The sequence below is a fragment of the Zosterops lateralis genome (assembly GCF_965231275.1).
Source record: "Zosterops lateralis genome assembly, chromosome: 1".
Classification (NCBI taxonomy): Eukaryota; Metazoa; Chordata; class Aves; order Passeriformes; family Zosteropidae; genus Zosterops; species Zosterops lateralis.
Window position 1 is genome coordinate 47230426 of NC_139762.1, and position 12032 is coordinate 47242457.

The following is a 12032-nucleotide window of genomic DNA, read 5'->3' on the forward strand; positions in this document are numbered from 1 at the left end:
ATCTCAGCCTTTCTCTTGAATAAATGAATGAATGCTAAGTCAATAAAACATGTATTTCTGTACTTCTGCAGCACCTTCATTTACCTATTTCAGAATGTTTTCAAATAGTGACTTGGGCTCTTGGGACTTGAGGTGGCAATGTAATTTACATACATGTAGAATAGAGGGAGGTTCAAAGCTGTAAATTCACTGAACAGAGGTCACTCCAGCAGGAGTAAATTGGAACTTGCCAGGCTCGACTTTGTGTTCACTGTCCTAATATTGCCTGACTTGATGATCTGTGCCTAATTTTGATAATTCGTCTCATAGCTTGTATGAGGTGCTGAGTTAATACAGCTAGACAAAAGCAAAGAAAGTTATGGGTACAAGTTGTGAAGCAAGCACTTTGCTGCCCCAACCTGCCGGGGAGCAGAACACAGGGCTGCCTGCTTCCTTGGGATCACCCAGAGCAGAGTGTGTTCTGTGCTTCACTATGCTGCTGTGTTTGTGCACCTTCTCAACTTCACACCTGCTAGTGAACCAGATTTGCTGGCTTCCAGGAGTAATTCTGATGTTGAAACTTGTGAGGAAGAAGCAAAAACAAAAAGCTAAAAGCAATTCTGGGCCCATCAGATGTCCTCTGGCAAAGAGCCTGAATGCACGTTGGCTCATAGACCAAGTGATGGCCTGCTTGGACTGCATTGGTTCAGCAGTAGATGCTGGATGAATGACACTCAATGGCTATTTCTAAACTGATGAGTAGAAGTGCTTAGATGCCTGCCTGCTGTCCTGGTCCTCCCATTTTCCCAGGGGAAGGTGGATTCAGTGTATCATTTGTCAACTTGTTGCCAGCTCCTCGCTATTGGGAACCAGGGCATGGAGCAGAGCTGAGGAAAGGCTGCGTGTCTGAGTCTCAGACTGAGGTCTGGGTGCTGTCCCTGGAGAGGGGAAATGCCACAGTCCTTGTAGCTGGGTGTGCTCATTCAGAGCCCAAGATGGGCATTAAGAGCCAGTCTGTGGGTGAACAATTGGCTGCTGCTGGTCCCAGTCTCCACTGGCTGCTGTGTTGGACAGACATCTCTGTTAGGGCGAGAGATTGAGGTGCCCTCGCTTGTTCCATCAGGGAAGCTGCTCTTTCTTTCCAGAGTTCATCCTTTATGAATTCTTGCTTTCTGTAGTGGTACGAATCTTCTCTTGATGGCACAGAATTCCCTAGCAAGTCCCCTTGGCTGAAATGGTTGCAATAGTATTAAGTTCCTTTTCTGGAACGAGTGTGGGGGTTTTTTTTGTTTCTTTCTTTCTTTCTTTATTTGAAGAGACTGATAAGAGCCAAACTCCCAAAGCGCAGTATTTATGTAGGGCTTGAACTCTATGACTATAAAAATGAAGTGTTAAATAATTGGAAAGAGTGTCTAGAATGCATGCTAGCATGATGTTGAAAACAAAGGTTTTGGTGGTTCAGGTTGTCTTTTCAGGGCCTCAGTAAGAGTCAGAACTTTGCTAACCTAGTCAGAATTTTTGCAGCAAACTTGCATGGTGATTTTGTGCCTACAAATGGTGTATTAGAACTTGTGTAAGTGGCCACTCGATGGCTTTAACAATATGGAAATGTATGTGAGGAAGTACCAGTTTCAGGAGCTGAAAGGATAGAAACAACCCTGCCCTGTGTTCTTGTAATACAGGGATTTCTTTTGCTGCTGCTATTTGTGTATATAGTGTATTTTAAAATATATTTATATAAGTATGTATTATGTTTATTCATAATATATATATTTGTATGCATATATACATGTATCATACGTAGTTGTTACAAATATTCATATTTAAATGTATAACATATATTTAAAACTCTGTTCTTAGTGGTCATTATATTACTGCATAGGCATTATTGTTAAGTGCATGGGCTCTTCAACTTGCAGATCCTGATCTGTTGGTTCTGCCCTGCAAAACTGGGGGAAGTTTGTTATTTAAATTCAATTGTTGTTTAAATAATAAATTGTTCTTAGTGCTGAAAGGCAAACAATGCTCCTGGATTTTCATTTGGCTGTGTGCTGCAGTTGTTATGGTGATTCAGATAAGGTCATTGGTGTGCTGGTCTTCTCTGGGTCTGGCTGTGCTAGGACTAATAAATTGGGAAACTTGATTTTAGAAATTCCCACTTCGGGTGAAGAACAAATACTGACTTATTAATAAAGAGGTATAAAGGGTTTTTTAGGTGTAATTTTCTGTTGGGTTTTTTTGATTACTGCTGCTTAGAGTTGTACTCTATTTAGCCTTCCTTTTTTAGAGAGGAAGGGTTGATGTACTTGAAATGTAATGTGTTGTAATGATTTATGAAGGGGAAAGATTTTCTAAATAGAAATATAATTAGTGGGTTTTGCTGATCTCCTTTTCTTCATTTCAAGCAATTATCCTACCTGTTTGTTGCAGTTGAAGCAATGGGAGAAATCAAAGCAATTGTTTAGAGGATGGAATGGGTTTGCTTCCTGTAAATTAGATTCTGTAACTTACTGGAAGCATCCTGGGTCTTTAACATAATACTGTCATTCTAAAAATTTCAGATTTTTCTGAGATTAAACAATCTCTGCATTGTACCAGTGCAAAAACTTACTTGGATCCAGATGTTTTTTTCATAACTTACCTGAAGAGAAAGCTTCCAAAATACCTGTTATACTAAAAAGGAGAGCTTATATTGTGACTGTAATTCAAATGTGGTAGTAGGTGAAGTTGGGCATGGTGGGAAGGTTGTACTGACTTGCCAGCACATTTTAGATTATCACTGTTTAGTGCTCACTGACAATTCTACATTGATTAACAATTAAGCACTTTTCACAGATAAGGAGAACAGCCTAACCTGAGTGTAAAATTAATGCCAACTGCTTATAAAACATTTGAGTGCAATATCTAGCTGGACAGGCCTATATATTTGGAAATCCTTCTTTTATCGGTGTCCCTTTTTAACCTCTCTTCTGATTGTGTACTTGCAATTTAGTAGAAGACACAATCAATGCATTTTTCTTAAAAAAGAACTTTCGTGTTAATTCCTAGATGTAGGAACTGAAATGCATTTTTCCTTGCCTGCTTCCATGTTTTCCTACTGTGACTTAATGAATTTATTCTAGCTGGGAAGTGTCTTTACAAGGACCAAAACCAGACTGCCTGGATTTTTTTTCCACTGGAATTGTGTGTTCATTGGTGCTTTGCATCCAAGCTGTTAGAGTCAATACAAACTGCATATTAAGGGTTATTTAATGCTGCAGAATTTCAGAAAAATAAAAAATGTTAGTTCCAGAAATTGAGTTGTACTTCCATTTAAGATTTTACTTTGACTTGATAATTCACAAGAGTTGAAATATTTTGTGTAGTGAAGACCATAATTATTTATTTCTCCCCTAAACCTCAAGACAATATTCTGTGTTGTTTTTAGTTCTGAAATCCATCAGGACCTATCTGCTTACAGAACATGACAGTTTGAACAGGCAAAAAGCATTGCCATCAAAACCCCTTGACAGGCATGAGCAATATCTCCAGCTGAAATGAAGATCCCTGACACTTGGAAGAGTAAGAAATGCATGGAGATACTAGTTCATGTTTTATGTAGTTTATTTTGAAGTCTCTCAGGAGTTCAGCTTTGAATTTGAATTTCATCTTGTTGAAGAATCTTCTTTAATTCAACTGAGGAGACAAAAACCTGTAAAATTTTCTCTGGCATTCAACTCTAAAAACTTGTGTGTATATCTTTTTTCCTATTGACTACTGAGCTTTATGAAAAGATTTTATTTCTCACACTTGCAGGGTTTTTTGTAGTGATACATATATTAATGACATATATTAATGACATATATTAATGACAGGGACATTAAAGTGCACGTTTATGCATGCACATGCATATATGGATGGATTTACATAACAAGCCATTATATTTAAATAAAAAATGAGCTCCTCTTTCTTCATTCTGTGAAGATGGTGAAAAAGAGGTGTGACACAGGTCTCTTCAGTAGTTCCATCTCTTCTTCCTGTCATGGTTTGTCTTGAGTTTAAGGTAGAAAATAACTTTTTAAGTTGCCTTCCCTAGGAGCGTACCCCATTATTACCACCTTTATACATGTGCACTGCTCAGTTTCATAATTTTCAGGAACTGTGAGGTTTTAGCCATTTTTTAAAGGCTGCTCAATATTCTTATAATACTTTGGGGTTTTTTGAAATAATGGTTTCTTTCCATGCAAAGAATTCCTGACTGCAATTGATGCAAGTCTGTAAATTGAGCTGGAGAAATCAAGCAGAACATCTGGAGCATGGGGAGCAGTTAGGGTGAGTTTCATCTGCATTAAGTCAGTCATATGCAAGTTAGACTTAGAGCTAGCTCTCTTCAGAGATGGTCAAAAGAAATAGATCAGATGAATCACCCTCTGCAGGTGTCTGTTTTCTCTGACTTTGCAGAACGCTTAGGAAAACTGCCTCGGAGATCTTACTTTTTGATATACAGCCAGCTGATGTGAGTCCCACCTGCAGTGACTGCTTATTTAATATCAAAAAGTCAGACTTTCTCATCACTAGGAACTGTTAAGTTTGGAGAGGGATGGAAGGAAGTCCTCCAGGGCATTGCATGCTCTTCTTGCTGTTGGATTGTCCTTTTTCCTGTTTCTTTGTTACTTCCATACTTTTGGTACTTTGGCCAGCAGCATTTCTATTAAACTACATGAATGTGATTCCTCCTTAGAGACCAGGATACTTCCTATATGGATCCTCTTGGAGAGAAGGAGAAATAATAGTATGTCATAATGTAAATTAGATCTATCATAAAGTATATTTGTAAAATAGATTATTTAAGGCCAGTTAAGCAGTTTTAGTTTTGATTTGCCTGAATTTCGTGATCTTCTCACTTATACACACATGCATACAGAAATTTATATTAAAACTGGTTTTTGAAAGAAGATGATTAATAGAAAACAAGATTGTCATCAGTGTTATTAATGCCTGTACAGTTTATTGGATTTGGAACTGACAGAGCCTGCATAAATCCCTGTTGCTGAGATTATCTGATAGCAGCTGAGGTGTTGATAGCATATTGTGAGCTAGAACAAAATAGTTCTTCAGCAAATTTCACACTGTGAAAAGAACACAGGAGCCAGATTTCTTGCTTTATTCGGGACTTTAAAAAGAAGTGTTCCTTCGTGAATACTTGTTTTTCAAGTAGCTTGACTCATCTTACCCTTCTTTCCTTTAAATTTAAATCTCCTAATTCGTTATTTGGCTGGAGTGCAATGGTAATTCTGAAGGTGCTTGGAAGCAATGATGTCTTAATTCCTCACTTACAGTATTTCCCTGTCAGGAATGATACCTTAAAGGTATTTGCTGGAATCTAAGGAACTCAGGGTTTCTTCTGTATTTGTTAGAAAGAGGCTCCTCCAGAGGGTGAATCTGAATCTCTCTCTCTTGGCCATGCAGTGAAATAAAGTACGAGTCAGGATATAAGTATAGATGCTCCTTGACTGTCTATGTTTTAAACTTAGTAATTGTGCTGTATTTATTGCTAAAGTTACTCCTGCAAGATTCTAGTAATAATTCTGTAAACGGTGTTTTTAGTCAGCCAGTTTGAATCTGAATATCAGCAGTATGTATGTATGTATATATCAGCAAAAGGTATGATATGGCAGACATTTATGTGAAGTTTCTACCATTTTAAGTTTCTTATCTGTGACGTGAAAAGGATAGCAGGGAATTCTCAGGATGTCCGTGTGTACTAAATGGCAGACAGTTTCTCTGTTGTATGGATGCTAATTGCAGTGGTTATCTCTCATTTAGAAGTCAGATTCTCTTTTTTTTTCTTATTTTGTTTAAAAGAGTCTATGGATTCCACATAGTTACAGGGGGTTATAGGGGTGGCTTCTCCAAGAGGCTGCCAGAAGCTTCCTCCATTTCTGACAGAGCCAAGGAGAGACCCAGGGCTGGTCAGTGCCTGTCAGGGGTGGTGGTGGCACCTCTGGGATCCTGTATTTGAGAAGGAAAGTTATTGCAGAGAAGCAAATTGCAGCCAGAGAAGAGAGGATTGAGAGTATGTGAGAGAAACAGCCCTGCAGACACCAAGGCCAGCAAAGAAGGAAGGGCTGGAGGTGCTCCAGGTGCTGGAGCAGAGATTCCCCTGTGGCCTGTCATGAAGACCACAGTAAGGCAAGGCTGTCCCCCTGCAGCCCATGGAAGTTTGAGATGGAGCAGAGATCCACTTGTAGACACCTCCATGCCAGAGCAGGTGGAAGCCTGAGGGAGGCTGTGGCCCCCTGGGAAGCCTGGGCTCAAACAGGCTCCTGGCAGCACTTGTGACCCCACGGGGGACCCACGCTGGAATCTGTTCCTGAAGGACTGCACTCTCTGGAAGGGACACACACTGGAGCAGTTCATGAAGAACTGCAGCCTATGAGAAGAGCTCACGTTGCAGAATTCATGGAGCAGTGTGCTGGGGGAGGGTCCCCATGCTGGAGCAGGGGAAGGAGTCCTCCCTCTGAGGAGGAAGCAGCAGCAGAGACAAGGTATGATGAACTGACCATGAACCATTCCTGTCCCCCTGCACTGCTCGGAGAGGAGGTAGAGAATCAGGAATGAAGTTAAGTACAGAAAGGAATTTACCCATCCCAGGGTAGGGAGAAGGTGTTTTTAAGATTTAGGTTTACCTCTTATTATCTTAGTCTGTTTTATTGGTATAAAGTTAATTTCCCCAAGCCAAGTCTGTTTTGCCCATGACAGTGACTGGTGAGTGATCCCTCCCTGCCCTTATCTCGACCCATGAGCCTTTCATTGTATTTTCTCTCCCTTGCCCAGGAGAGGAGGGAAGTGATAGAGCAGCCTTGGCTGGCTCCTGGTGTCCAGCCAGAGTCAACCCACCATAACAAGGAATAGGAAAACTTCAAATTGATACAAGTAGCAAGGCTGATTTCTCCTGGTGTTTTCTTGTCTTTTGCGAGTTTTACTCAAGTTGGCAACAGTTGTAGACAGTGACATCATGTGTTAAGGTGAAGAATTTCACTTTTCCTTGGTACTCTCATCTTTCACGGGTTTTTTCTTTTGTTGTTGTAATAATAATAATAATAATATATTTCATTATTCATCAAATGCTAAGATTATTTATATGATTGCTTTGTCATGCTTTTTATTTTCCATGTGTACATTTCTTTTACAGCTCACTAGTTATGCTCACTAAATAAATATCCTTGGAGAGAAGTTGCAGTATCAATAAACAGTTTCTTTTACTGAGAAATTTGTGTTTAGATTTTGTTCACTGAATTAAGAAATGTCATGTGGAAAAGACTTGGTGGAAGTGGCTGGAAACCCGGAGGGGTTTCTTTTCCTCCTCTCCATAGGAAAAGAAGATTGCACTGTAAACATGCTAATTGTGAGGATCTGTGGTAGATGTGTAGTGTAGTGCAAGAAATGGAAAAATTGTCTTTATTTCTAGGAAAAGAGGTAAATGGCAATTAAATGAAAGGCAAAATTGAAAAGCAGGATTTCTTAGGGAAAGGAAAAGGAGATGCTTTTTGCCGTTATGTAGAACATGTTATATTCCATCTATAAGCCAGTGTTTTGCTGTTAGTATAGTTTCTGAGATGATTCAACACCTTGCAGGGTAATAGAGAGGCCTGCATGTGTTAGCATTACCTAGTCATGAGTACTTGAAGGGCTCAGAAGTCAAATCTGCTTTCAGGAAATGTGTGCCCAGCAATGACCCCTGTTGATGCTGCTGATGTGCTGCTGGCTCTGTGCACACAGGGAAGAAGATATTCGGCTCTTGGGTGCTGTTTTCTGCCTGAAGATCTTTTTCCTTTCTCTTGAGAAAAAGGAATTAGGCTCTAGAAGCCAAATATGGCCAGGGCCTGTCAGTTAAACTGCACAAGTCAGTCTATGGATGCACTGAAGGAAGAGACAAGGAATGCTAGTTGGAAGAAAATCACTCTTTTCCCATAATATTCATAGGAAAAAAGTGCTAGGCTGAATCATAGAGACCTGTTTGTATGGTAACTGTAACGTATTCTCTCTTTTTCTCCCCTTTGTTTTCATTTGTTTTTTCAGGTTGAATTTTCCTATCCTCCCCTAAAACCTGGAGAAGGACATGACAGCCACAGTTTACCAGAGGAGTGGAAGTACCTGCCATTTCTTGCCTTACCAGATGGCGCTCACAACTATCAGGAAGGTGAGCAATGAGAGAGAAAAGTTGTGTCTATTTCTACTGTAACCCAAAGAAAAAACCTGATATCTGAACAGGCAACCAACGATTCTTTTTAATATTAGACTTCTGCACTTTTTGTTTAAGTTGAAAAATACATTGGCAATGATATGTTCCTAAAGTTGAAAGTAAAAGTGTACCTCCTACATCCAGAATTCAGATGTCAGTAAAAACTTGTGTTACATATCAGTTTTGCATAGTTCTAGGACAAAGCAAGGCTACTGGCTTTCTCAGAAGTTCTTTTAAGGGTGAATAAACTCTCGTCCACTAATTGAGAAAATCTTAAAATGACCTCCAAGTGATGGAAAACCATGTCAGTATAATGGCATGAGCTTTAAAAGGGTATTGGTAGAATAAAGTTAGAAGTATCCATTTGCCATATAGTCACCACCAAGTTTGTGGCACTTTTTATTTTTTTAATATTGCATTTATTTATTTATTAGCAGTTCTATTCATCCCTGACATTTATATTTGTGTCCAGTTGTTTCATCTCTTCTCTCTGCAGGGCAGACAACAAAGAAGTCACTTTAAACAGCAAAATCACAGAAACCCTTTAATACTACTTTTTATTTGTTTTGTGTTTAATTTGATATACTTAGCTTCCTTATTGTCCAGCTTTTGGAGATCTTATTTGGAAACAAAGGAAGCTTATCAAAATAATCCCTTTCTAGCAGCAGTTAGAATGTCTGACTGCTCTGGGCCATGATTTTTGCCGAATTTCTGCATTGTTAAATACATTACAAGAGGTAGGCTACACTCAAAGCTAGGAAAATCACATGCAGCTGCATTTATCTGCTTTCTCTTGTGTCAGTATCATTCCAGGTAATACTCAACTTTGAGCATTTTTATTGCTGTACTTGAAGAATATAGATGTATAAATTTTTGGTAAGGAGTTAAAAGAGTTGGCAGCAAAGGGGAAATATATATCCTTGTGTTTTGTAGGCAAGAATACACATGAACTTGAGCCAGGCAAATAGATTTTATGATAATAATTGTATTTCATTTACTGTAACTTTATTAGATATCTGTGTTTTGAGTTTTAAACTAATTCTCGTGCATAGTTGCATTTGTGCAAAGAGGGTGACTTGGTACAGGAAGTTGTCTTACAGGCTTCCTGAAACCCTAGGTGATCTCCAGAATATAAACCTGATCAAGGTAGTAAACTTTGTTATAAAAAGTCTCCCTCTCTGTTGGTCATAATGCATATGGGATTGTCTCTCCTGTTCATTTTCTTCCTGTGAAGCAAACAAAAAATTAATATTTGGTTTTAAAAAAAAGATTTTACTCATGTTTTGAAAGGAGAGGACAACTGTCTTTCTTTGCTTAGGATTTTGCAATTGTTTTGCAGTAGCAGCAGGTGTGTGTATATATGTGTGTGTGTGTGTATATCTCAAGCCATAAAAGTCTTTCCCTACTCATATTTTACAGATACTTTTCTTTTTCATTTTGCACTTGCACAGAGACAGTAATTATTTTCTGTCAGACTAGGTTTCACAAATTCTTTTTGGTAGTATAGTGCTGGTGGTGGTGCAGATACCTACCTTGGCAGTGGTAGGAGCTACTCTCACCTTTGAACTGTGTGTGTCCTCCTTGCTCTTTGGGTTTTTTCCTATCTTGATTGTGTTTGCTTTCTTAATGGCATTACACTCCCAATTGTACACACTGACTCACAGTGCCTTTGTTCCTTTGTCCTGAATTGGGAAAGCAATATTCCTGTAGGATTCAGTGGTGCTTCTCTGCTGTCAGTAGCTGTTTCTGAAAAGCAATATTGGCTTGGTCTGGCTAAACATGAAGCTGTCCTGCACACCTGGAGATTCTTCCACAAATTATCTTGCAATGTGAAAACTAACTTGAGTCCAGACATAACTTTATAGGTGACTTGTTCCTTTTCCTTTCTTTTTTTTTCTTTCTTTAATTTTAGAAAATAAGTATGTGCCAGTACTTTCTGCAGTAAACCTTTAAGGGATGCTGAAAATAAATATACCAAACTCTTGTTAGTGAATTACAAAATAATGTTTTTTTTTTTCCTAGATACCGTGTTTTTCCATCTGCCTCCAAGATGCGGGGATCGAACCACGGTGTACGGCGTCTCCTGCTACCGGCAGATTGAAGCAAAGGTAACTTTCCAAGTTGTGAATTGATTATATTAATGAATAATAGGCTTGATGCATTAACAAACCTAAAATTTAGTGGCTTGCATTACACCAACAGGCAAAAACTGCATGATTGTCTTACATTAAAAGTCTCACAATATGTAAATGCTCACAATATGTAGCTCCAGAACTTGAGAAGTATTCTTTCCCATACATCAGCAGGTGTATTTTGATCTTTTGAAATGTTCAAGGCAATTGAAAAATACATCTTGTTTCTTGAGGGCCAATCCAGCCATCAGCGCCAAGGAGCAAAACTGAATGGACAGTCTGTCACGTGGCAAGGTTAAATTTCCAGGCAGTAGGCCTTTTGGGTGGAAAAAGTTGAAATTTCTCCCCATAGAGAATTTGAGTATTTCCTGGGATCTGACCATGGAGGTGTAGGGATGTTTCTCTTCACCTACTTCCTTTGCCAGATGTACACTCTACAGAGTAGACTGGAGTCTTCCTATTCATGGTAACTGCTTAGTGATACCAAACTTTCGCAGTAAAACTGAATAATTGAGGAGAACCACAGTGTGCACATGATCACACTGAGGAAATTAAGTACTTGATTCACTCAAATCATCCCGTGTTTCAAAAATAGTAGTGGTAGTATGATCTGTGCACATAGAATTGAGAAGTTATTACAAATTTCTTTTAAAATTACTTTTTTTTTTGCCAAGAATCTGAAATGTCATGTGGGTTTGAGTTTTAATTTACACCCTCTGAATATATGACTCGTTTATGTACTCTGTGTTAATTACATCTTGATTATATTTCAAGTGCCTGTTCTTGCTCTAGGAGAAATTTTACTCATGCAGTTTTTAATTCCATGTTGATTTTCATTCACTCATTTTTGCACCAGCCTTCACTATATTCTGTGATTTAGAGTCTTGCTGTATTTCACTATGCAATAACTTGGCTTTATTGTGCTCTTGATTCCAGTTTATGCTTTTTAGTAACCAATTAAGAAGATAAATAGATGTTTAAAATGAGCTCTTTGGAACAACTAGAATAAAACCCAATGTGTTTCATATGACAGCTCTAGCACTCTCTCCATCTGTCCTTTTTGATGTGTAGGCTGCAGTCCATATACTTTCTGTTTTGTATAGTTAAATGAATCATTTATGTGTGTCCTGCCCTCACCATTTCTAGGTTTGCTCTTGAGTGCTGGGACCATTTATTCTGGCTGAGAATGGAGCTTATTTTGTGGATAAGCTTTTATTTTGTGGATGGCTCAAAAAAGATGCTTGAGTGTGAAACGGTTTCTAGGCAGAGACATTTTAATCTGGTCCATTTTCACAGATGATGTTAGAGAAGAGCAACTGATGTGTTGTTGTTTCTCTCCTGTACATTCCCTTGAGTTAAAATGCCATTTCCAGACTGTTGCCTTTTTCTCACACTGGTGACTTTTAAACAGTGCTTTGCCAATCATCGCAGCTGTATTTGGATTTTTGCTAACACAATGAGATGAGAATACAGCTCTGACATATCAGTGTTATGACTCTTCTTACTAGGTAAGAAGAATCGTCATACGATGGTTTGGGTTGGAAGAAACCTTAAAGATCATCTAGTTCCAGCTTCCTGCCATGGGCAAGGATGCTACCCACTAGACCAAATGGGATTTCTCAAAGCCCCATCCAGCTTAGCCTTGAAAGCTGCCAGGGATGGGGCATCCAGGGACTCACTGCTTTCCTAGCCAACAT

The 12032-nt window shown here is 38.9% G+C and overlaps 1 protein-coding gene across 1 annotated transcript in view; it reads left to right on the forward strand.

Moving 5' to 3' along the window:
- Window positions 1-12032, forward strand: part of AVL9 (AVL9 cell migration associated) — a 41451-nt gene that overhangs the window by 7449 nt on the left and 21970 nt on the right. The window contains exons 2-3 of the mRNA XM_083857168.1: window positions 8041-8161; window positions 10226-10311. Coding sequence (XP_083713294.1) covers window positions 8041-8161; window positions 10226-10311 — 207 coding nt within the window. The remainder of the gene's footprint in view (window positions 1-8040; window positions 8162-10225; window positions 10312-12032) is intronic.